The sequence below is a fragment of the Carettochelys insculpta genome, chromosome 3, assembly GCF_033958435.1.
Source record: "Carettochelys insculpta isolate YL-2023 chromosome 3, ASM3395843v1, whole genome shotgun sequence".
Taxonomy (NCBI): Eukaryota; Metazoa; Chordata; order Testudines; family Carettochelyidae; genus Carettochelys; species Carettochelys insculpta.
In genome coordinates, this window is record NC_134139.1 from 17,753,720 (window position 1) to 17,780,642 (window position 26,923).

The 26,923-nt window shown below is 41.0% G+C and overlaps 1 protein-coding gene across 5 annotated transcripts in view; it reads left to right on the forward strand.

Annotated features, from left to right (window-relative positions):
* The window catches only part of AFTPH (aftiphilin), a 63,343-nt gene that overhangs the window by 34,337 nt on the left and 2,083 nt on the right, over positions 1-26,923 (forward strand). For 4 of the 5 annotated variants that reach the window (XM_074989410.1, XM_074989411.1, XM_074989413.1 and 1 more), the window contains 7 exons: positions 3,829-3,980; positions 4,544-4,670; positions 5,019-5,075; positions 6,114-6,236; positions 12,965-13,025; positions 14,602-14,685; positions 18,818-18,941. In XM_074989410.1, coding sequence (XP_074845511.1) covers positions 3,829-3,980; positions 4,544-4,670; positions 5,019-5,075; positions 6,114-6,236; positions 12,965-13,025; positions 14,602-14,685; positions 18,818-18,941 — 728 coding nt within the window. The remainder of the gene's footprint in view (positions 1-3,828; positions 3,981-4,543; positions 4,671-5,018; positions 5,076-6,113; positions 6,237-12,964; positions 13,026-14,601; positions 14,686-18,817; positions 18,942-26,923) is intronic. The other variant, XM_074989414.1, reaches the window with a different exon arrangement.

A 26,923-nucleotide genomic window follows, 5' to 3' on the forward strand; every position in this document is an offset into this window, starting at 1 on the left:
CCACAATGCATCACCTATAAACTAGAGATTCTTATAAAGGTTTTTAAACACTTGAATAGATAAAAACATGTGCCAAGGACGTGTTTATGAAATAGTTACTTCAGCATTGGCACAAAATTCTCTTCCACTCTCAAACTCGTATCTGAATTTTGTGTGTTTTAGATGATGTTTTGCTAGTAAGGGCTCTTTCTATTGTACAGTAAACCCTCGATTTAACAGACTAATGGGGGGAAGGGGTTTTCGTTAGTGCTGAACGTCTGTTAGATAGTAAACCCTTGTGTTACAGGGGGGATTTAATTCCTGCAACCCCTGCATAACTCATTTTTGCACAAGGGCTGGTCGGTTTCCTGGCTCCCAGAGTGGCACATGGCTGGTCAGTTTCCCAGGTTCCGCAAGCAGTGGGGAGATGGGCACCAGGCAGCAGCCTGGCTCCCAGCTCCCTTCCCCTTGCAGAGCTGGGAAACTGACCAGGGCAGCAGCTTTGGTCAGTGTCCTGGCTCCAAGGAGGGAAGGGGAGCCAGAAACCAGGGGTAGCCTGGCTTCTGGCTCCCCTCCACTCCTTGGAGCCAGGAAACTAACCAGGGCTGCTGTCCTGTTCAGTTTCCTAGTTCTGCGAGTGGAGGAGAGCCAGGAGCAAAGCTGTCACCTGGTTGCCAGCTCCCCACCACTCTGGTGACTGGGAAACTGCTCCTGTCAGGGGCAGCAAGAGTCATCCTGCTGTCCCGAGAGGAACGGTTTCCCCCTCCTGTCAGGGATGGCAGCCTGACTCGCAGCTACCGTCCCTGACAGGAAACCCTTTGAGTCAGGCTGCTGCCCCAACAGGAGCGGTTTCCTGTCCGGGCGGCTACCATGAGTCAGGCTGCCCTCCCTGTCAGGAGGGGCAGTCGCGTTAACCTGAGATCACGAGGGTTTACTGTATCCAATTGATTATACTGTAGGATGATGCACTGACCTTCCCAGCCCATCACTCGCTCCTGTCCTCTGCCCACCTCTTCCCTTCCCCCCTCCTGCCCCATTCTTCCCCTCACACCTCCATCTCCCTCTCCCAATTACCAGGAGAGGAGCTGAATGCCAGCCTGACTCCTTCCACCTCTGGTAGCTCTCAGCGATGTGCTTCCTCCAGCCCCTGGCTCCGAGCTGCCCGCATGAAAGTAGAACATGGCTGCCCCTAGCCTGCCAGCGGGGAGCAACAGCCTCTGACACCGGGCTGCTGCTCAGTGCCCTTTCAGGCAGTGGCGTCCGGGCACCAACGTGCTCAACACACGCAAGTCTGGGGTACGTGAGCGTCTGTGCCCTGCCACAGGCCCTCCCACCCAGCTCCTCTGGCCCTGGTGGACCCAGCCACTGCAGTGGTCCCCCCAGCCCCGGCGGTGGCTCTGGTGAGTCTCCAGCATTTATTGGTGGGGGGGTGGAAGGCTGGCACACAGCTTCCGTTATTTCCAAAGTCTTTTATGTCAGGGTCCATTAAACCGATGGCTTATTGTATTCCTTCTGTTGCTGCATTGCCCTAAAGTCAAGCCACCACTTAGAAGTTGGCTTGGTTTTCTGTGTGTGGTGGTATGAAGTCATAGTGTTAGGAACTTTTGTCTGGTAGATGGTAGTTACTTAATCAAGCCTATTCTTACTCCATGGGATTGAAGATATTCCCAAATCTTGACCTTTCCCACGGAAACTCGGCATACCCCCTTGCTGCGGAGTCATTTAACGTGAAAGAATCCACAGTTTGAAGAAAACGTAGATCTTGCACCTTCTTACCTCAGCCATTACTGTAGAGGAGTGTGTCGTGGGCAGGAGAGTAGCTGAAGCTCTGGCTATCCTCAGCTGACATATAGTCCCTTTTACCTGATAGAGCAGCTTGGAGGCTGCTCTAATTTGCACTAACCTGGCCAGGGGGAGAGTATCAGGGACAGTAACTGGTTCTCCTTTTCCTTTATATCCACTGTAGTTGGTACTGGTGTGTTGAGTGAGAGCCATCCTTACTAGGCACTCCCTGAAGCTTTGGATGGTGAGTTAGGCTCCTCTTTGTTCTCCCTGGGACTGCCAGGGCCAAATAGACGATCAGAAATGGAACAGCCAAATGCTAATCTATTCCCAGCTGTCCTTTAACAACAGAAATATGTCTTAAGCTTTTTTTCCTACACAAAAAGAAAAAACATTGAAAGTGACTGTACATTGAATGCGAAGAGTAAACTGCAAAGTGCATTTTTCCCCTTCTGTTGCCCTAATTGTAGGCATTCCTTATAGCATGGTAGGTCAATATCCATGGAAGTGTCGGGGTTTGTTGTGTTTTGCCCCAAACAGGAATGTCAGTGAAGGTGAAACCACCAGGCTCACTCTAGCACCTTCTGAAGGGTGGCCTAAAAAATTCCCAGATTCTGTAGGAAGGTGAAGGAGGTGGTAGCAGGAGCACGCCACTGCCTCACAGGCCCCCAGACATCCCCAGCAAATCTTTTGGTGAACTATTAATAGGGAAAAAAGGGAGTTATTGGAAGAAAGGCCAAGATGTAGAGCAGTGATATTGGCTAATTTATTATAGAACAGCTGAAAATAGAAAATTGGGCTAACAGTTAATTTGTGGGGAGTTGAAATAATATAGGCAAGTTCATATTTTAAAATGATTGTATGTGTAAAAAACTCATTGCAGCCCTTTCTTGCCTCCATGATATGTACATATTTAAATTGAAGTTCTTCAGCTAACTAGGGATCTGTCTTTTTCATTTGTAATCATGCCTATTTTTATTCTACTTAAATCTGTAATAATGAGTACTCTGGACAAAGCACATAGGCTATGGCTACGCTAGTGAGGATTGTTGGTGATTTTTGTTTTTTGTTTTGTTTTTTTTGACAAAGCCTGAGTTTTTGTTGCCTCACAGTCTGTCAGCAAAACTCAGCACTTCTGTGGACAACCTTCTGCCGCTCCTAGATAAGGAAGAGAACCTTTATTGACAGATTCTGTCAACAAAAAAGCTGTGTGTATGCTCTGGGAGGCCTTCTGTCGAGAGACAGGGCTTCCAGGACTCTGGGCACCCACGTCTGCTGTCCTTCCGATTGGCTGTTTTGTGAAGAGAGCGACCAGGCAGTCCAGCCACTCTGTCAACAGAGTGGATTGGTCTTTTGATCTGGTTTAGTATATGGCTGCCCTCTGTCAACAGAAGTTTTGTCAGAAAATCTCTTCCAAACGAAATGTCTGTCGACAGATGCTTCTAGTGTAGCTATAGCCACAGTGTTTGGGAGTATTTTGTTGCTTAGCAGGTTCCCATATTAATACTGTTAGCCTGTTAGATTGTAAGATAAGCGTAGTTGGACCACATCATTCATTACTTTGGGTGAAGACCTGATAAATCCCAATACCATGTAGGAGATCGATCTACTCCTCATGAATTGGTATTGAACCTGTCTCCTGTGCTGTTTCCAGTTCTGTATTTCAGAGGACCTTCAAAACCAATGTCTTAACCACTTGTGTTCAGTAAAGATCTTATCGTACTTAGCATAAGAAGGAGGGCCATAGTAGACACCCTAATTAAATATAATTGCTGCATATTTTCCTACCAATATCCACCTTGCAGTTTCAGTTGCATATTGTAATAACTTACTGTGTCAGATCACTGCTGTCAATAGTGGGTACATCACCTACTTAGCTGTTCTGATTCTTAGAGTTGCAAAGAGCTTTGTGATCCATTGACAAAAGTTGCTATTAAAAGGGTATTTTTCTTTGAATGTGAACTATGCATAGTTTCTCATTTGTCACATGCCTCAGATCTTTATTTTTGGAACAAGCAGTTAAAGAAAACTTGAAATATGTTTCTTTGGTGTTTATTTCTTTGTTAGACAACATTACTAAGCCGTCTGGAGCGAATATTTGAAGCTTGCTTTCCTTCCATCCCCGTTCTTGAAATAGAAGAAGAAAAAATTTCCTTGAATCTTTTTCTGGAAACGGACAAGAAACAGAGGAGAACAGGGGAGTCTTTAGCAAACAGTGGGTAAGAAACACTAATATGACAGTTGGAAAGAAAATCAGATAACTAAAGCTGCTTTTAATAACCCCAGCTCTTTGTGTAGATTATAACTTTAAAACCTATTTAGAGATGTATGTCACATTCTAATGTTTTTATAAGGGTTTTTAGAAATTATAATGTAAAAGTTAATGATAGTTCAATTTATCTGTTTCAGTGACCACAAATAGTGGTAGGATTTCATCTAATTGGTGGTTTATCCTCTACTTTTAAGTGATGTCTAAATAAGACAGTTAATTAGGATGTTGCTGATTACTTACACTTGCTACAAATTGCTGTATTAATTCATGTGCTGATGAAGTCTAAATAGGCCTTGTTCTGTCTGCTGTGGGCATCGTTTTCCAATTATGTCTGAATAATAATTGTTCTGAGAACACTATAGCAATTTTAGCTCCCCTGAGTTCTCATGTTTGGGCACAAGTTTAATTGGAATTTATAGCATCAGTCACATTAATAATTAGAATATGTCTAAAGCTCCTGAGTCACATGATTCTTTCTGTTGATGATTTGATTTATTATGGGCTGTGTAGGGAACTTATGGAAGTGTGGACAGAGCTGCAGGATATCCATGATGCCTATGGATTGAGATATCAGTGGGGTGGTTCCCACAGCAACAAAAAGCTTTTGTGCTCTTTGGGAATCGACACAAGAAATATTGTGAGTTTATCAATACAACTTTTAACTAATTAGCAACTGTTTCTTTAGGTGAGCTATGATAAATTTAGTTCTTTATGCCTGTTGCTTTCTAAACGATCACATCTCTTCATAAAAGGCTTACATTAAATAGTTTTTGTGTCAAATATACTTTAGTACTATAGCTTCATAATTGAGATTTTATATTTTCAGTGTAATTTTCATCACAATAAAATGAAAATGTTTAGTCTTTGCTCTCATGTGAATTTCATAAATATAACGTAATCCATTGAACCATATTTTAAAATATATTAATTTTATTTACAAAAAGAGAATGGAGGAAGTTCTTGAGACATCTGTCTTTTTTATCAGCTTTTTACAGGCAACAAGAAGCAGCCTGTTATTGTACCCATGTATGCAGCAGGACTGGTAAGTACTGTAGTATGCTTCCCACAAAAACTGTATAATCAGATATATAAAGTGCTATTAAGCAGTACACATGCTGAGAAAAAGATGAAAGTGGAGATTTTTGTGGTATGCTCAAGCACTTCATGAGAGTGACTAGAGTTGTAAGGGAAAGAAGCTTGCAGAGCATATGTACAGCTTGTTTTATTTGTTTAGTAAATTACTCTGATTCAGTCTCTTTTGGTGAGAAGAAAAGATTAATAAGGTAATATGTTAAGGTATGTGTAGGCAGAAAAATTGCTCGAAGATGAATCCCATTTTATTATTTAGTGAAAATCCGTGATACTAGGATATAGCTTTTAAAATATTAAGGAAAAAACTCAAGAAGTTTAAACTGGCAGGGTTCAATCCTCAGTCAGGAAATGCAATGTTTTGTCCATGAAAGCTTGTGCTCCAATAAATCTGTTAGTCTGTAAGGTGCCACAGGACTTCTTGTTGTTTTTGCGAATACAGACTAACACGGCTACCCATTTGATATTGTCACCATGCAATGTGTACATAGGAATTGTTAAAGTGGATCGGCTCATAGGTCCTTATAGTCCACCAACATGTTTCTGGATGTAGCTAGTGCTAGATGCAAACAAAACCATGCTACAATTTTTTCAATTCTTTTAAGTAACCATTTGTCTTTGGTGGTAAAATGGAGGAAATCCTCCTATATTCCTTTCTTCTATGCCCCTTGATCCTTGTGAAGTCCATTTACAGCAGGGAGGGAAAATGTAACGTCATCAGGGCCCAGTATTTTCTACTTAGTATAATGTTACTGAAAGTGATGAGTTGGTTAAAGGGTTTAGGTCTTCATCGTTAACTGTAAAATGCTCCCTCTGATCTACTACATAAAGCCAGATGAAGTCTTAAACATTGAATATGAAAATAGATCCAGAAATAGCATTTGGGAGCCACCTGCTTCAAAATATTGCTGTGTAGTGCTATATTCTCCGTCTTTCAATGTCTGTGTATCTCGTAGCACATCTATACCAATGACTCTCTTGGTTTTTTCAGGGTATGTTAGAGCCTACTAAGGAACCTCTGAAACCAATATCTGCTGCAGAAAAAATAGCTTCACTAGGACAGACTACCCCTGTGTTGTCAGAGATGAACACATGTGCATCTGATCAATTCCAGGTAAAAAACTGTAAAGCAAGGTGCCAGATCTAACTTATTACTATTACAGTTCTCAGTTCCAGGGCCAAAGGAATCTGAACATATAAGGGGGTTCCTCTGCTTCACAATAAATCCCATTCTTGGATCCACTCCTGTGTGTCTGGAAGGAGTCCCATAGCTGTCTCTGGCTCTCAGCCACTCATATGGGAGACCTACATCTGCTAAGAGCCCTGTTGACCTCTGAGGCCTGTAATAGTTGGCTTCTTTCTAACAATTGACATTGAATGAACTGCTGCTGTGATTATGGTTATGTACCATAGCAGCTCTTCCCTCTCTGGCTAATGTTCATTCAGGTTATGTCTATACTTGTCCCCAACTTCGAAGGGAGTATGGTAATCAGGGTGATGGGAGATTATGCAGCGCTTCATTAGGCTAATACTTTCCTGGGGCAACTGCAAAGTGCCCATGCTACTTCGAAGTGATTTTACTCCCCAAAATTTTTTTAGGTCTCATGGTTTGTAGAGAGAAGCTAGAAGATGTGCCCCAATTTCAGCTGAAGACCTCAAACACCAGATGCCAAATAAAAAGATCCCCAAGTGTATTTTTATCTGTGATTTCCAGAAGCCATTCTCTTTTTTGCTGAGTGGGGTACTGATTTGTGCGGTTTGAACTCCTGTGTTTGGCAATACAATACAGTAATCCCTCAAGGTATGCGAGGTTTGTGTTCCATGCAACCCTCCCGTACACTGAATTTCGTGTAAGTTGGGGAGGGCTTGCAGGGGGTGGGTTGGGGCCTGGGAGGGTGTCAGGGAGCGCCCATGGCTGCCACTCCTCTGGGGCTCTGGGCAGGTAGAAGGGAGTTTTAACCCACTTGTCTGCCTGCAGTGGCAGGCAACTAGACAAGCTTAAAAGCCTTCCCCCTACCTTCCCAGAGTGGTGCCAAGTACCACCCTGGGAAGGCAAGGGGAAGGGACGTTTATTCTGCTTGGCTGCCTGCAGCTGCTGGAAGCTGGGCAGGCTGACAGCCCAGCAGCTTCACATTCTGTGAAATTTGCGTTAAGGCAAATTTTGTGCAAGTTGAAGCTGCATAAAACAAGGCTTTACTGTACATTTAAGTTGATAGTGTTTCCACCCTTGTCCGGGAGCCCAGGAAGAGACCAGGGTCCTACAAAAGACCTAATACTAAGTCCTCACCCTGACATCCTCATGTCCTTGTACTGGGATGCCCTCCCCACGCTAACATCCACACCCATGCACTGGGATCCTGCCTGCCTCTCGATGCTAACATCTGCAAGCTCATGTGGGATCCCCCATCCCTGCTTGGGGTAACTGAAAGCAAAACCCACCAGGCCCACTGATCTGCTCAGGCAGCCGCCAGCCCAGCTTGGTTCACATTGCAGCAGAGGCAGCCTGCAAGATTTCCTGGACTGAGCAGCGCCCTCTGCGGCTGAGACTATCTGAGCACTGAGTGCATGGGTGCTTTCAGGAGCTGAGTGTGTGTGGGACTCTCACACACCAGCTTTCTCCTTCCTCACCTTCTAGGCTGGCAGTTAAATAACTTTTCAAACTGTTTTGTCAGTTGGATTGGTAAAGTGCTTGGGCGAGGAGTTTGAGACATCTGTGGATTTCTTGGGTGGAGTCTGAAGTTATCCTCAACTCTGTGGTTTCTTAATTGGGGGTGGGATAGTTCAGTGATTTGAACACTGGCCTGCTAAATCCAGGGTTATGAGCTCAGTCCTTGGGGTGGCCATTTTAGGGATCAGGGACAAATAGATTTAAAAAAGGAAAAAAATAAAGATGGTGCTTGGTCCTGCCAAGAGGATAGGGGACTGGACTTGATGGCCTCCTGAGGTCCCTTCTAGCTCTATGAGGTGTGTATCTCTGTATTTCTTACCCCTTCTCAGTGAGTTGGAATAAAAATACATTCTGTCATTACACTTTATGCGTTTTAGCTATTGGCTGGCATTGTGTTCTGATTAAACTCAATGAGACAAGCTGTGTTAATTGTTTGAGAGGCCACTAGAAGGGTTAGTGACAGAGGCACTCCTCCCTGCTATTGGCCGCTGGCCAAAGACAGCTGTGGAACCCCCTTCAGTTATGTATGTGGGAATGATCCAAGAATGGAATCTGAGATAAAGTGTTACAGGTAAGAATTTTCTGTGGATTAAGCAATGGCAGGGCACTTAATAAAGTGCAGTAAAATAACTGAAATTGTGTTCTAAAAGGGAGGCAGTACTTAAACAAGAATTCTTGTACAGTAACTTTTTCAAGTGAATATTATTATGGTCTAATGTAAGAATTATATACAGTTGTATAGTAAGTCTTTCTTAGTTTTCCAGAATGTCTTGTTGATAGTGCTGTATTTGTGGCAACACTTAGAAGTTGCCAGTATATTTCTATTGCTAGCTTGTTTTACAACTTTAAGACAGCAAGCAGTTCTTTTTGTTCAGGCTTAATCTCTTAAGCGGGTGGTTTATATGGAGACAAATGTTTACATCTTAAACAGCCTTTCTTAATTAAAAAGCTCCCACACAGTGAAACAGTAATAAATTATATTTTTAATGCTCTAGAAGGTGATTGAAAAGCAGTGCATATTGTTAAACCAGGAAGCTAAATATTGTACAATAAAATCATAGGGTTTTTCAGTTTCTTCCTCCTCACTTTCACACATCTAAGGATAACTTCCTGAAAGTTGCACCAGTTCAATTATATCTTTAAACTGCACCCTACGGTCATAATCTGAGGCGGAAAAATGTTACGGTTATAATCAGATTTCTCAGTTTTTGTTGGACACTTCTCATTACCGTAGAAATACACTGCTAGGAAAAGAGTTGTAAACATCAGGGCTTCCAAAGGATTTTCTGCCTGGAAGGCTGGCTGTGATTAAATTCCCACATCTGTACAGCCCTCCTCAAACACAATTTGTATCTGTGTCCACAAAATGAGCTACTGATAGCTCTATCCACATCCATGGATTCTGATATCGTCAGCTTTGCAAGGCTTTACACATCTGATACATGTTCATATTGTTTTTAATCACATGGGTTATCTGTTCAGAAACTTGAATTATCATTATTCCTAGAGTTATCCGAGGTCCAAAGCCAAGAGCACAAGGAGATTATTTCTGTTCGTTTAACTGCATCTGAATCTTGTCTCCAGCCCTTCCTTTGATTTTTAGCAGCTATCTCGGAGACAATTCATCTTTCGTGACACTTTGCATATGTTGCCAACATATATCTACAGATTATGCATTTTTGACAGCTTCTGCTTAGTAACTAGCTGAACCAACAATAGTTTTCTTGCCCCCAGAAGTAAGACAGTGTGTGTTGGAGCCAGTTTTTGTGTTTAGGTCCATCTAGCATTTTTCCACATGTAAAAGTAAATTCAGTGCTCATGAAACTGAGACATGCTCAATCCAGGTAGGCACTGGTACAATCTTAGCCATACAGCCCTGCTAGTACTCCTAAATCTTGAATCTAAATCCTTTAACAGAGACTTTCAAACTATTTTCAGTGTGGTTGTGTGACTAAATGGGGACTGGATGAAACCATTAATCCAGGTTCTTGCCTGTGATGAAAGCCTGGATATGAGCGCATTTCTCTCAGTGGAAAAATGAGTACATTGTCTCCTGGTGCTTATTAGCCCACTAGTAGTTTCCTGTTTGTGTAAAACTGGTTATGTTCATCTGAAAAAAAAACAAAACAAAAAACCCTTTTGTCATGTGTAAGAAACTAAGTATAAAGAATGTAAAAACTCTGTTAATCAGTATATACATAAATACAGTACCATTTTTCAACATTTTTAATGAGATGGATGAGCCTGATACCCAACAGGCGATTATGATGTGGCCCCTTTATGAAATTTCACACCCTGCATCCCTCCCTGACCCCCACCACCTTGCATATTCCTGGCTTAAATCATACTGATTGCTTCTGGAAACACCACAAAGGCATTAGGGAAAAAAAGATTTCTCCAGGTAAAACTTTTGCATAAGCAAACACAGAACTCCCATTCACTTAATTTTTGGTTTCCAATAATAATTTTCATGAAGTTGAAGGCTTCTTAAAATTAACCTTTATTAGACAGTCTTAGTTCAAACTCCTGACCGTTTACTTCAGTGGTCCCCAACCTTTTAATGCCCAAGATCACTTTCAGAAGTTAAGGGCAACGCAAGCTCTATCCTACCCCTTCCCAAAGGTCCTGCCTCTTTCCCAAAGTCCACCCTGCTCACTGCCACCTTGTCAGTTGCTCTCCCCCAGCCTCGCTTTTACTGGACTGGGCGCCATTGGGGTGCAGGGGGGCATGTGTGCTAGCTCTGGAAACGGAGTCATGGTTGGGATGGAAGGTCAGAGCAAGATGCAGGGTGCTGGCTCTGAGGGGGGGATATGGATAAGGCATGGGGTGCAGGAGGGGTTGCTCTGGGACAGAGGGTTGGAGTGCAGGCTCTGGGAGGGGGTATCAGGCTAGGGCAGGGGCTTAAGATGCAGACGGGTGTATGAGGTTCTGGCTCAGGGAGGGGGCGCAGGGTTGGGTTTTTGCAGTGTTGGCTATGGGAAGGGATTGGAGTAAGGGTGGGAAGTGGCGGGGGTGCTAGCTCTGTCAGGGAATCAGGATGAGAGGGATACAGGATGGGTACTGGCTTTGGGAGGGGGTTGGAGTGAGGCAGGGGTGAAGAGAGGCCTGAGGTGAGGCAGGGATGCAGAAGGCCGGCAGGGTTGGGGCAGGGGTGCTGGCTCCGGAAGGAGGATGGAGGCTGTCGTTCAGGCTCCCCCAGGGCAGCGCTTACCACTGCTGGCTCCAGGTCAGTGGCACAGCAATGCTGAGGCAGGCTCCCTGCCAGCATGGCCCCATGCTAGAGCCCTGTGCAGACACAAATGGCTACCCATGGACAGACTTCAGTATCCCTGATCTCCCAGGAGCTGCTGCAGACAATGGAGAGAAGTACAGTGCCTCCATTCCCAGGAGCCAGAATCCCATTCCAGCAGCTACTTCAAGCTGTCGGCTCGCCAACTGCATCTCCTCTCTTAGGTAATATGGCCCTTTGGTAGCAGGGCTGGGATTGGTACAGCCTCACAGCTGGGACACTGGCTGTTGGGAGTGGCAGCACTACACTCCTTTCCATTGGCTGCAGTGTCTCCTGGGAACAGAGCCCTGCAGATCAGGGGATTCCAATGTCTTTCTGTGGGTATGCGTTTATATCTGCTTAGGGTTCTGCATGCTACTGTCAGGGCAGGCAACACACCCCTATGATCTGGGGGTGTGGTGCACATGGCTCCATGTATGGCCCCTCACTGCCAGCACCATTCTTGTCAGTTCCCACTGGCCACAGCTTCCTATTCGCAGCCAATAGGAGCTGCAGGAGCTGGTGCTTGCAGGCAAGAATAGTACAATGGGACTCAGGCGCCTTTGCCTCCTCCCTCACAAACACAGCCATGCTGATGGCATGGGGCTTGGACAGGCAGGGAGCATGCTCAAGGCCAGTCGCAGTTCAGTGGGAGACTCTCTAGGATTGACCAGTCAATAAGAATTGACCAGTTGTGGACTGCTGCTTTACTTTGTGAAGTTACTTAACTTTTGAACGTAAGTTGCTCCAACTTTTAGAGGACAGAATAGTTCATTTAAAACAAGAACCCCCTTCTGATTGAAATGTCAGAATGGTCTTAACCCATGAGAACCAGCTAGTAAACTGAGTAAGACATTCCATATTGATTACCAAAATTTACAGCTGTTCCTCCTGACTCAAATCTAATGAAAGAAAACCCAGTATATCAAACTTAACAGAGTTCCAGGCAAATCCTTCTCATTGTTTATAAAAGCTAATTTTATTGGGGAGCATAAATGTAAAAAGCAAGGCCTGCCTATACCAAGTATTTGTAATGCAGCTTCTGTGGATGTTCTCAGAATAGAAATCATTTACAAGTTAGAGTACAAATTAACACTAGTTATCAGGAAAGTGAATATATATCCTCCCATTTCCCGCACACGCACCTTAATTGTGATCTCTGCCTCTTCCTTAACTTAGGTATGTAGAAGGATTGAACAAAAAGAATCGGAAAGCCAAGGATACTCTCCCAGGAGGGGCATGTGTGTGCATGTTTTTTTTTAAAAAAAAAACAAAAACAAAAACCTTCTGGCACCTCATTTCAGTTTCACCAGACAAAAAATTTGAGATTTAACTTCACCTTGATTGGGTAGAGTAAGGGGTCACTGCAGATGGTGTTTTATTTTCAGAGTGTAGTATACTCCCCAGGTGTGTAGGGGGGAGAGTCTCTCTAGAAAGGAAACATGGGTTCCTTCATGATGAGTAACTTTCATTTTTGAGCATAATTGTACCACAGGGGTGCAGAACAGATTCTTCCTATACATATCCTATTTAAACTCAAGTGCCACCTAAACTAAACTTTATGTTCACTATCCTTCATGCAGAATGCCTGCAGTGTCCAATAAGAATAGCAGTTTCTTAAAATGTAACGGTTAATCATTTTGTCACTAGAAATTAACTTCTGAAACCTATTGGGGCTGGAGAAAGTATCTGACCTGTAAGATTCATAACTCAACCAGACTTTGTGGTAGACTTTGGATATTTTTATAAATTTTTTAGCTCACAGCATCTGAAGGTTAAAATACTTGTCTTATGTTCAGTTGTCCCCTTACTATTTAGGTGCAAAAAGAAACTTGTGTGTGAAACATTTTACATTGTTATAACCTGTACTGACTGTAAAATCTGATTTCTGACTTTTCAACTCTAGGAATCTCTACCACCTGTCCAGTTTGACTGGAGTAGCAGTGGCCTTACTAACCCTTTAGATGGTACGTCTCTCCGTAGAGCTTCTAGCACCAGAGCTAGAGTTAAGAAAGCTACAAAGTTCAGACAAACATCTCTCTGCTGATATATTTTTTTAAATATATATTATTTCTTACTCCTAACTTTGGAAATTCAGGCTTTCTTTCTGAGTAGATCTGCCACAAATAAAGCAATCTGTAAGGTTAAAAGCCTAACAATTAGGTAAGATTTTATTTTTCTGGATTTGTGCTGAACGCACAGCAGCAATTTTAATGCCTCATTGTATATTTTCAGATTATAATGAAGATCTGAATATTTAAAAATTTTGGATTGACATGTTTTACCTTTTAAACGTGTATTTTTCCCAATCTGCAGTTGTCTGTTTAGTCTTCCTTATGGATGGCAAAATTGAGTGTATAGTGGCTACTTCAAAGCACAATTGTTTAAAAAACAGATGTTTGCAAAAGAGACACTTCTTGACTTGGAAGTTTTCAGATTAAAAGTATTTTATATATTAAAATGGGAAATACTTAATGCATAATCACTTGCTTAAAATCAGAATCTCTATGTTCATTGTATTAAAGAGGTAGCTACATACATTAACAAACAGTTGTCTACAGAAAATAATTTTTTACAATTTTTTTAATGGAGAAATGAGTTGTCACACTGTGTGTCTTAAATGTAAACTTGAGAAGGAAAAATAAGAAGTTTTATAAACATATTAGGTAGCAGGTTAGAAACCTGTAAAAATACGAGGTTTCTGCTAGCAACAATTATTTCATAAATGCATGCGTTGCTAAAAACTAGCTAAAATAAATTACATCTGTTAGTATATCTGGGCTATCTAGTAGTGTTGTTACCAGAACCTGTGGAAAGTAACAGCTTGGATATCAGTACCATGGTGATGAAGGAAAGCCTGGATGGGCCCTTTTGCTATTGTCCAGTGTCTTATTACTTCAGTCAAATCATCCTCCTTTCTTTAACAAGCAACTTCTTCAAAATGTATCCTGTTTGATTTCTGTTTCAGTGTTAAAGGGGAACAGTACAGCTTAACTACTGAGAAGCTGGATGTAATCATGACACTCATTATGATGTACTCACATTGTTTTAAGCTGATATTGACAGTTCATAACTTAAAACTAGCTAATGCAACTTATCCAGTTTTAAATTCTGTGCTTTAATTGGAGGGTCAGTTACATTTTTATGCCAGAAGAATGGTTTGCTTTCTTTGACATTTAATACCATTCTACTCCTACTGTAAATTGACCTAAGACTTGTTTCCCTTTAATTGGGCAGATCTCTCTTGCTGATTCTACTGCATTTTAGACTGAAATCTTTTTCTTTCTGCTTACAAAGTTACTAGTGTTGAATTATTTGCTGCGTTGTACATGAGAAAAATGTACATTGAATTAAGTTGTGAACATCTTTAGAAATTATAAACTAATACTGTAAGCATTGTTTTTGTCAATTTTTAAATTGTGTAATGAGTACTAATTATAACTTGCATGTTCAAGTGTGTGTCTTACCCCTTTTTACACATAAACCCCTCCCTTGGCTTACCTTCTATATGGCTGCCTACCAACACGGTCACTGAATTTCAAGCTAGTGGAGGTTCCACTCTTCTGAACCTTGATTTCTTTGGGCCCGTGGATGACAGTAGCTCTAGCAGCACGACCACAATGCCAGGTCAGCAGAGTGTTAAAACCACAAATACAGTCTTAAGACAATTTGCTAAAAGCATGAACACATCACTTGACTTTCCTATAAACAAGGATCTTCTACATTTTATTTCTCTAAAATATCCTTCTAGTACATTTTTTTTTTCAATTTAAGTGCTATTTTCTGACGTTTGTTTTAAGAGCTACGTACTGTCAGCCCTGTGCTGATGCACATTTAAGGAGCGAATGGCTCTTAAATACTGAAACACAAGATATGTAAAACATTTTTCCACTGTGTTTCAAGTGAGAAATTTTGAAAGCTTTTCAGAGTAATCCACATAAAGCTATTAGAGCATATATTATAGAGGTGAGATGTCTTCCTCTTTTCAAACAAAAGACTATATTATAAAGTTATTGAAATTAATATAGGCCTCTGTATAGTAGTAACCTACTGACTATGAGCTATATATTTATGGAATGAGTGGGCATAGCTAACACATATGGCTATCTTAAAAATTGTAATTTTGGTCTTTGACAGTTAGTACTTAATGGCATATAAAAGATAAGTGGTTTTTAATAATCTTTGTGGTTGAAAACAAGCAGTTCCATGCTTCTAGGACACAAAGCTCAACAAATATTAGACTTTTGATGATAAAAGAAAATCAATTTTAACCATGTTTCTCTTCATAAGAAACAAAAGTATCTGTCACTTTCTACTTTGAATAAAATGGAAGGAATATTAAATTCATATTTTTATCCTCATTACACTTTCTTTAATGTGGTTTTGGTATACTTTAAATATTTTTGTGAGCTTGTGAAAACCTGTCCAGGATTTTTAAGTTTTTTTTGCTTTAAAGTTGCACTTAAATTCCTGCAAAATGCATTAATTTCTTCATTTTATGAGCTTTGCTGTATTTTACTTTAAGTGAAGGGACAACTGTGCTCAGATCTGAATTATTTGTTTTTTAACTTTACTCTTAATTTCACTCAAATTCACTCTAATCCGGTCTTCAAGAGCCAAGTAATGTAAATATCAAGAAGAGGTGCCAGAATAATGTGGTAATACGTTTGGCATAACAATGCTGGGAGCCAAGGTAGAGAAGAGCATGCTATGATATTTAGACAAATTCCTCCAGAGAGGTTTCTATAATAGCTAAATTTAAATCCATCAATTAGCCTTTCTTTCATTAGGGTGTACCAGTACTTAATAGATACTATACAAGATGAACAGTAATGGGCATTCTCATTATCCTGCTGCTGTGGACACTTGGTGTGATTACTACAGTGATGCTTTGGTGGCATTATAGTCCTTTTTTGGTTTGGGTTTTGTGTTTTTTGTTTCCAAATGTGTCATCCAGCTGCAGGTATTACCACCTTCTGTGGTATGCCGTATTGCCATCGCCCACAGTATTTTCCTGACTTGTTTCTGGGAAAGTCATTTGTTTCCTAGCTTACAGCTCTGTGTTTGTTTTTGTGTTTAACTTTGTTCAGGAGCTTTATGTAGAATTTGGCTGGCTAATATTTCTCAAATAATCTCATTAAGGTTTTGTAGTACTGCCCACAGTCACAAACTCTGATCATTGTAAAGAAATAGAGAAGATGCAGCTTTTCATTATAAATCCATTTTGACTTATATTTGAGACAAATGTTAAAAAAACAAAATTGATACCAGCAGTAGAAGGTGACTTCAGCACCTTTTGGTCCGGTCCTTTAAATATTGTCTATACTAGACTACCTTCAGTCTTGTTACTTTGTATCCAAATATGACTTTGATATAAGTAAATATTACCAATAAATTAAGAGACTATATTTATAATTTATACACCTGTTGTACTCATACAAGTCTCTTCCTTGCGCTATGCAAATGTAGTTCAGTAGGAGCCACCAAGTAGCACAATAAACTGAGAAGTAACTTCATAAATTGTTCTCTGATGCAAGTGAATGCAATAATACTTCGGTTTTTAGTTGGTAAATAATATAAGCTTGTTAGCTGCAACCTTCTATATTTGTCACAGAGCTGCATACCTAATGGCTCTCACTGATAGTATTTTTAATTGTAGCTGGACTATTTACACCTTAATGGGATCTCAAAAGCTTTTGCAAGTCTTTCTCTGTACTAGAAGTGGACATGCAGTGGATCTTGGTGTTTTTGGATAATTTCTCAGTTCTGTAAACATCTGATTCTGTTTAAAATGCTTGGTATAGCGGTCTCGAACTTGGCACATTTTCCTGTGTTGTGTATAAGTCTGGCTATGACCTCACTTTATGAGAATTTGGGGGAAAAGTACGGGTTGACTGTTTTCTACTGAACAAGTATCAAAGGCAATCCCCTTGCCCCTTTGGTATAACCAAGGGCTTATCAGTTATAATTACTTTATCAGTTTAATATGTTAAGCACATCTAAAGACTGTTTAGTTTATGTAAGTGATTGATATGTCAACTAATAACCCAGCGATGAAGGAAGCTGATGAAAGATGCAATTGAGGGCTGTTAATCTTATCTGCTTGTACCATGGTTATGGTTATTATAAAATGGAATTGGAGGAGTAACTGGCATAGTTGAATTTTACCTGGTGAGGTTATGAAGTTTGGTATGTGAAGAGCATTTCTAAACAATGTCCAGCCCTTAGCTAATATCTAACATTGCAATCAGTTTAACTGTTAATATTTTTACATGGTTTGTCAATACAGCACACCCTATAGCTTGGCATTTAGTCATTTGACTTTCACTTTCTTTATAGTTTGAAATACTTTTTCATTTGTCTAAACCTAACTTTGCGATAAGCAAGTGATGATGGATATAAAACTAATAGCACTTTGTGGTCTAAAATGGCTTTTTTTTTTTTAACCCTGAAGGCACAAAATGCTCCATTTTAAACCATAAGCATTCATAGTTGTGGACAAAGTTGTATGTAGACATCAGCAATTATACAGGAGATCTGTGTTCCCTGTAAGCCGAGCACTTGGGTGACCACCCAGGAAAGAGTCACGTGTGCTGCCCAACTGATTAGCAGATATCCACAATGGGCAATATGTGTTTCTGTTGGTACACATCTGCACATGTCTTGGTGCATGTAAGAAAATTTACTCTGCTCATGGAGGGAAAAAATTAGAGGGAACACTGCGGGAAATACATAAGTCATCCAGCTGTACATGAGTCTCCAGACTAAAATTATTATATGAGCAGAAAAATGTATTTTTTAGATTTCTACTCTTGAAGCATTTTAGCAAGTTTCAGTTGCCAGTGATTTTTAGAGGAAGTAAGGATTGTGTGTAAAAATCCTGTAGCTACTGCTTTGGATGATTGCAGTACAACACCATTTACCAATTAGCTACATTTTCCCCAAATCTGTGCTGTTTTTTGGGTGGGAGGGGTTGGGGGATTAATCGCTTGCTATTAGAATCTAAAATTCATTCAAGCTACAATGTCTAAATATTAGCATACGACTTAAAATGATAAAATATGTAAAATTAAGACTGAGGAATCCAGTTACTTCAATGACCAATGCTCTGTGAATACTTCAGAGGAGAAAGTAGGATAGGTCAACAATCTGGGTGTAATTCCAAATCTATGCTGCTTTACAATACGTACTGTAGATCCACTGAAGTGGGGTTAAGAATGATTGAGCTTCCTGACGTTCATCAATTTTAATATGCTGCATCATATCTTATTGGAAGACCGCTGATTTATTAACAGTAGGGAACATTCATTATTTTTAAAACAGTTTTATGGGGGGGTTTCACTTCTAAGTGGCAGCTAAGATGATGTGTAGCAATCAATCACTTTTTAAATTATTTTAAAAAAATCCACTTGAGTTAAAATGAATACATGTGAAATGCATCATCTATAAAAAAGTTAGCTGTGCAAGATGCACTCTGATGGGTCAAACAAACTCTTAATGTTTGCCCACTGAGACGTTGTAGGCTAAATTTCAAGTCCACTCGCATGTATATAATTCTAAGGCACTTGTAAGCTGCCAAAAGGGGCTGCGGAGAGGTTTGGAAACAATGCCAAGTTCTGTCATGTTTTCTTACAGTATTTTGTTGAAATTTTAAATTTCTCAGATGTTTACAGAAAATGAAGCCTTTAGCATCTTAATCTATTGCTAGTTATGATTTATTTGCGTTCAGCCATCACTGATTATTATTTTATACTATAAGGTGTGGATCCAGAGTTATATGAGTTGACAACTGCAAAACTGGAAACCTCCAATGCAAGCAGCAAAATAACTGATGCATTCGCAAGGCTCATGTCCACGGTAGAGAAGGCAAGCACCTCTACAAGGTAAATCACGGTAACCAGCAAAGAATTTTAAAAAGTGTTGGTCAGAGGTTGAGAAATGAATGGCTGCGCATTTATATTCCATGTCCTTGAATAAAACATTTTATATTTAGTAAAGACATTAATGAAGGACAAGTCCACATCACAGACCACAGAATTAATTCTAGATTTTCTTATATTTTGGTGGTCTAGTCAAACCAGGAGACAATTGAAATGAATTAGGGTGCACGTATTAATTTTCTGTATCAAAATTTAATTACTTGTAAATATACCAAGCATGGCCAGACCAGAAAAGCAAATCTCTCAAGAAAATCAGTGGCTCTAAAAATGAGAGAATAAAGTGAGTCCTAATGTAAACTTAGTGCTCACCGATCCGGTTTCACCTTAACTTAGAGGAGTTGTTTGGGATAAGCTCCTCTTTTGTTGTGCTTACTGAGTCCTCAGGAAGGAGAGCTGTACTTGCTTTCTGGCTAAGGAAGTTTGGCAAGCAAAAGAAGTGAGTGCCAGGAAACAAACTGCACATAATTAAAAAAAAAAAAACTTTCTCTGTGGAGCACTGCACAGCAATGGGCAAAAACAGTGTGTTTAGGAATAAGTATGTGCTTTGTGGTATGCATGTACTTATCAGGAGACTGCTTTTTCTCTATGTAGACCAGAACTTTGTTACAGATGTATCCCTTTAAGTCTTGTTTATCACATTATAAGGAGAGTTTTATTCTCTAAGAACTAGTTCACATTTTGCTGGCTTCTTCAGTGATTGCATATCTTCACCGTGTCCAGAGAGAGCCCATTACTATGTAAAAGTCATACGTAAATTCATGAGTTTGCTAGATTCACTTGAAACAGTATTTTCTTTCAGTGTCCCTTTAAAACCTTCCAGTTGTTGAGTAGCAGTGTATGCCTCGTACGTTTATAAATACGTCTATTAATCCAGCAGCTCTCAAACTGCATGGAGGAGGCCTCCCAAGAGAGGCACAGGAATGGCCAAGAGAGGCGTGAACAGTGTGCCTTTTTTTTTTTTTTTCTTTTCTTTTAAAGAGCTCTGTCAGTCTCAGGCAGCTGGGGCTTGTGCGGAAGGAAAGTGCACACCCAAGAGCAGAGATAAAGGGGACAGCCAGAGCAGCACTGCCCTGCCTTGGGATCTCCTCATTACGACAAATCCCTGCACTGGGAGAAGGCTTGGACTTTCCCATCCTCTATCAAGAGACAGCCTGGACTCCTGCTGTCAGTTCTGGGTCAGCAACAACAGTGCAGGAGTGGCAATGGGGTGCAAAGTCTGCTGTGAAAAGTGATAATGAATAACAATTTTCCCACTGCCACCTTAGGTCTGTGTTGTTGCTGGTATTCGCAGAGCTCAGGGCATGGCCAACAGCTGCAGCTCTGTGCGTTAACACCCAGCTCTGAAGGCAAATGTACTTGTGGGGAAAGATGAAGAGGGTAAATGACCTACAGGCACCAAAGGGGAGGCCTGATCATATAGGCTGAAGAAGCACTGTGTTAAACAGATAAAGTTTAAAGTGTAGTGGCACCAGCAAAGCGATATTCTGAGTAACTTTTTCTACTAGCTTATATTTTTGCCAGAAAAAAGCCTTGTATTCTATGCTTCCACTTAATATGGCACTTATTGTGAAATTATGCTGAACAGGATGGTATTGCAGTTTAATGCTTTCTGCTTATTGTATTAGACTAGGGTGTGTTAAACACCAAACATTAGGGATGCGTCTACACTAGGAACTAACTTTGAAGTTAACTTTGAAGTTAGTAGCAACTTTGAAGTACCCTGCAGGGAGTCTGTGCATGTTTTCCTATACTTCAAAGTAGGGAGCCCACCTTCGAAGTCCTTACTCCGTTCCTGGAATGGAGTAGTGCCCTACTTTGAAATAGTGTGTGTGTTTGATGCTCAACTTGGGAGTCTGTTACTTCGAAGTAAGCAACTTCCAAGTTATTTCTGTAGTGTAGACATGGCCATGATGTTGAAAGCGCACTCTACAGAGGTTTTTTTCCTGAGTCTTAGAAAACACTTTTACTGTTTTCCCACAGTGTGAAAACACCAGGAGCTGATATTTAAAAAGAATTTAGTAACAATGATGAAATTTCAACTGCAGTCCATTAGGGGGAGTCCTAAACTTCAGCAGTGTCTTGGTTAATCTTATTTCAGCTTGAGTATTTTCCAGTACTGTGTATAAGAAAAATTAAAATCTAGCATCATCTTGGAAATACAGTAACTTTTTAAAAGCTTACCAGAAAACGGCCTGAAAACTCTGAATAGACATGTAAGAGTACATTGCTCACTTCATTACAGATGTAAGAGGATTTTCCAGATACTTTAATTCTGACTAAAAAGCAACTGAAAACTCACAGACAAGCTTACAAATTCCAGGGTGTATATTGTTCTCAGAAATGTCTGTTTACTCTAGTAAGTCTCTCTGTAGATTTGTACTTGTTTACCTGGCAGGCTTTTCAAATTCAATTCAGTGGTGTGGTTTTTCTGACTTTGTTTTTGTAATACAAAATGGTGGAAAGTGTTTTACTGAAACGAATGTTTGTTGGCATATTATATTGTGAGTTTTTGGTTCAGCATTCGAAGTATGGTGGAAAATTTGTGAGCAAATGCGTCAACCTCTGCCCCTTGCTTTCCACCAGATACACTTATCTGGGTACCGAACTCCAGCAGCCACAGGTTACTTGCAACATATATTGTCCGGATCAGCATATGCAGATTCTGTGGCAGGTGATAAATGCCCTCAAATACCAGACCACTTATAGTCTTGTCTTGTCACTATAATCAATATTTGGAACTAACTGAAGAATGCAAGTGGAGAAGCACATTTCCTATTCCCGGGTACCAGTATTGTTCAATGAACATAATAAAACAAATGGAACAGAGTCTAGACCAGTTAGAAAGATGGAATATGGATATAGATATAATAGGTGACTTAAAAGGGGCAGTTACACAAGCTGTTGTGACCAAATAATTTGTCAGAGGAATTCAATCAGAAAAATTGGACTAATTCAGGATCTAAGAATATCTTTCTAGATGCCCCAGAAGCCACAAAAAGCCGTCATTTAGAGAAGTGAAGATAGCTGTAAACAATTCAAATATAACACGTACAAGAAAGGGGAAATTGATAGTAGTTAATATAAATCAGAAGCTAGATGTTTGTAGAAAATTATTAAGGGAAACAACAGGACACAAGGAAAAATCTGTGGACAACAGACATAACGACAAGAAGAAGGAAGTATATTAGGAACAAAAAAGAATTCCCACAATGATTCAGTAGAAAATAATGGAGGTAGGGTGATTAGTAATAATGCAGAAATGATACATGTTTTGGGAAAAGCAGATGATATAGTCATATCCAATGGTAACACACTTTCTATTCCACTACTATTTCAGGTGATATAAAACAGCAGCTTCTAAAGTTAAACATTTTTAAAATCAGCATGTTTGGGTAACTTGCATTTAAGAATTTTTAAGCAGCTGGCTGAGGAGTGCACTGGACCATTAAGGTTGGTTATCAGTAAGTCTTGGAACACTGAGGAAGGTCCAAAAAGACAGAATAATCTGGTGACCTATAGAGCTCTCATTTTGACTTTGATGTTGGGCAAAATAATGGAATGGCTGATACGAGGTTTCTTTAAAGAAGAATTAAGGGGCTGGTGGGGAGGGTAGGTAATACCAATCCTCATGGGTTTAGGGAAAATAGCACATATCTAATACATTTTTGGATTGTTTGTTTGTTTGTTTAATAAAACTAGTATGTGATGTCATATGTAGATTTCTGTGAGGTATTTGCTTTGTACCACATGACATTGTGATTAAACCAGAAAGATATAAAATTAATGTGATGCACATTAAATGGATTAAAATTGGACTAAACCACTAGGTCCCAAAATGTGATTGTAAACTGGGAATTGTCATCCCTGAGTAGGTGAATTTCTAGTGGGATTTCTAAAGGGGTTGGCTCTTTGCGATATTCCATTTAATATTTTTATTAATGCCCTGGAAGAAAATATAAAATCTTCATTAATGAAGTTCGCAGATGACCCAAAAACTGGGGGGAGTGGTAGGTGACAGAGATCACTGATTAAAAGTGATCGAGTAAGCTGGACTCAAGCAAAACAATGTGCATTTTAATAGAAGCGTAATACATGTAAGAAGAAAAAATGTCAGCTGTACTTACCCAATTGGGTACTTTATCTTTGGAAGCAGTGACTGGCAAAGATTTAGAGCATAACGGTGGGTAATAGAGTGGATGTGAGCTCCCAGTGCAGTGTGGCCAAAATGGCTAATGGATGTACAAATGGGAATCTTGAGTAAAGTATTTAACTTCTGTTTGACACTGGTATGACCACTGCTGGAACACTGTGTCCAGTTTTGGTGTCATCAGCTCAAACTGGAGAGGATTCAGAGAAGAACGATGAGAATTATAAAGGGTTAGAGAACGCGCCTTATGTGCTAAACTCTAGGAGGTCACCTTTTGTTAGCTTAACAAAGAGATGATCAAGGAGTGATTTGATTAGCCTTTAATTACCTACGCGGGGAACAAATATTTAATAATGGCCTCTTCAGTCCAGCAGAGAAAGGTATGATGGTTGATAGTTGAAGCTAGATGAATTAAGGCTGGAAAGAATGTGTACATTTTTAACAGTGAGAATAATTAGTCGTTGGTACAACTTACCAAAACTTGGGGTGGTGTCTCTATCACTGACAGTATCTTAAATCATTACTGGATGATCTTGTTTCTAAAAGATATGCACTTGGAATTATTTTGAGGAATCTGTTGTCTGCGTTACACAAGACATCAGACAACACGACCACAATGATCTCTTCTGGGTTTGGAATTTATTAAAATTTGGCAATCCCTATTGTGGGATTCAGTATCAATAGAAAAGTTACTGGCTAGGATCAGTGCAACTGTTGTGGCTCCTTTTATTTCATGAAAGCTGGGCTTGTCAATGCTACCACTGTTAGGCAATTTAACATGTCTTAAGAATGGTAAAATCAGTTTGCATTCATATTACTTCAGATATTTCATGTAGTGTGTAAAACCCAGTCTGGCAGCTCTAGTGGGTCTGTCAGTTTGTGATACTCATTGTCTTGCTTTCTGAATGCCATACAGAGTGTAGTAGCACTGAAGCTGACGGTGGCAGTGGTGGTTATATCCATAACTTACCTGGACTGGATTACAGAAGTGTTGCTGTAGAACTGTACTGGTTATCTGGGAGAACAGACTGAGTTGCAGAGCACACTAGGTGTATGTCTACACTACAGACTTTACAGCAGCACAGTGGTACTGAGCTAGTATAAGGTCTCCTGCGTAGTCTCTCTACACCAGCAGGAGAGAGCTTTCCCACTGGCATGTTAAACCAACCCCAACAAGCTCTGGTAGCCAGGTCAGTGGAGAGCATCTCCCATTGGCACAGCCCTGTGCACACTGGCACCTCTGTAGGTGTAATTTGTGTGGGTCAGGGTGATTTTTTTTTTTCACCCCACAACCAACAAAGTTTTGCCAACAAAAGTGCTAGCGTAGATAAAGCCTAAGCAGGTAAATGGTTGCAGACTAGGAGGAAAGCCCAGAGGCTCACTGTGATTGGTGGGTGGGTGTGTGTGTGTGTGTGTGTGTGTGTGTGTGTGCACACTTCGCAAGCTGCTGTGGCTTTTGGGAGGAGGTGCTAGGCATTAAAGCTCTAGATGGCAACAATGTACTTCTGCCTAGCATAGTTTGTACCTGTCAGACTGTACACAAGTTTGGGGAAGCTCTATGTATGCCAGAGCAGCTTCAGTAGCAGTTTCTATAACTGTGGTCTTCAAATCAACCCCTCTACCCACTTGCTTCCTCTTTCAAACTGACCTTTGTCAGATACAACTGCCAGTCTGCTGTCGCCCCTGCAGCACAGGAGTTTGCATCCTGAGAGGGCTGTGGCAATTCATCACTAGGTGGTGGACTAGCAGGCTGCTGCATTTGCCAAATGCTGATAATATAGTGGTTGATGGCCACATTTCAACAACTCAGAGATAAGGTGCCCTCCAAGGCCAAGTAGAGTACTGAGTGTAAAACAGGAAAGGAAGGAAGAACAGACTGAGGTTTTTCTACTCCTTTCTTCACCAAATCTAGCACACAGCTTTGTTTATCCTCCAGAATTTGGTAATCTGCCCAGTCAGTGGCTCATGAAATTCCACAGCAGCAGAGAAGAGAAATACTGTGATTCCAGTGAAGGAAGTTCAAGGTTAGGATCTAGCCTGCATTGTGTAGTGATTTAAAACCAAGTGGTGCTTTCAGGTAGGTAGCAAATAACTGCATCAACAGGGTGGCTAGGTATGTTGAGAATGAGTGTGAGTCTGAATGCAGAGTTTAGGCCTCCATGTTGCTCAAGAAGCTGTAAGAGAACTGCAGAGACAATACACTAAGGCTGCATCTACACTGTGAGATAAAATTGATTTTAAGTCAGTTAGCCTGATTTTTTTCCCCCCCATGCCTGTTCTCACTGTAAATTCCATTAGCTTGATTTATGGACCACTAAAATCGACATAATATCAAAATCCTAAAATCATAGTAACCTGAGGCGTGTAGCTTTCAATTTGAAATTAAAATTCCGAATGAAGGGTAGTGAGGATGCAATAGGTCTTTAAATCAAATTCATTAGCCTCCACAGATGTCCTGTATGTATCCCACAATGCACCACAGCTCTCCGCTCTGGCCTCTTACATGGCCACTGCTCAAGTGCAGAGGAGTTAGGCAACAGGAAGACCATTACAATTTGGCACCTGCAAGTCCGTGGCTGTATGGTCATGAGATGCTGAAAAATCTTCTTTCTTTTCCTTTGCTAGGAGCGCAGCTGTGGGGTCTGTGCTTCTGTGTGTAACCCTACTGGCTGCCTTTTTTTCCTGTGCTGCCTGGCACCAGCTACCACCCTGCCCCCCCTCCCCTGGTACTGTGTGTCAGCTTGGGTGGGGATGTGCTTGTCTGGTAGTAAGAGGAACTTCTTTTCAGTTGTTTATGTGTTGTTCTGACCCCCCACCTCACCCCCCTTCCCTCCCCTCGGAGGCACCACACAGTCTGGAACACTGTCACACCCAGCCGCAGCACGTGGCTTGACCTCGAACCATTAAAAGGACGTGCTGCACAAGGTGCCAGGCAGATTGCATGCGGTGAGGGTCATGATTTTTGGGCTATAGCTGGGGGTTTTGTAGCCACCCGGGAGTCTTGTAGCTGCCCTGAGCCATACATGTTTCAGTGAAGGCAATGTATTAGCTATACAGTTACCACAGTTGTTGAAGTAAAGCTTGCAGCGGGGAATATCGTTGTCCTAATAGTCTTCTTTTCCAGGTGCCAACCTGGCTGTAGTCTGGGGTCTTTTAGCTTGAGGAATCATTCACGTTTCAGTATAGCAACCATGTCTAGTAGCTATAAGGGTCTTCTTTGGTAGGAGGCCTAAATACAGATTCAATTTCTTGAAAGGCCCTCTGTGGGCGGTCCCAATTTTCGTGGCTGTCAGTAGTGTACTGTCTTTTAGCTGCCTTGGGCCGTTACTGATAATTCATTCAAGTTTCATTATAGCACCCGTGTCTGCTTAAGGTCCTCTCTCTCAGGAGGTATAAATCAATATCCAAGCCCAAAATAAAGCGCGTACATGCTGTTTCAGTGTACCACCTGTGTCTACTTAAACATACTTAACAGGGCAGGGGAAAGAGAGGAATGAAATGTTGGAAGATGGTGTCATATACCCACCATCTACTTGTAGGACCAGAATGCAGCAGTGCTCAGGGAACTGTGGGATAGGTTCCCATGATACACTGCAGCAGCATTCAATTTAAGCTACTTGTGTGTGGCAGCAGTAACTCGATTTTGTGGGGCGCACGTGGGAAGGTGAAGATGTTCAAAATCAAAGAAATCGATTTTTATCTCCTAGCGTAGATGCAGCCTAAGATGCTTGCTTTCTCATGATCCCCCTGGCCAGCTGAAGGAGTGGTACTGACAAGT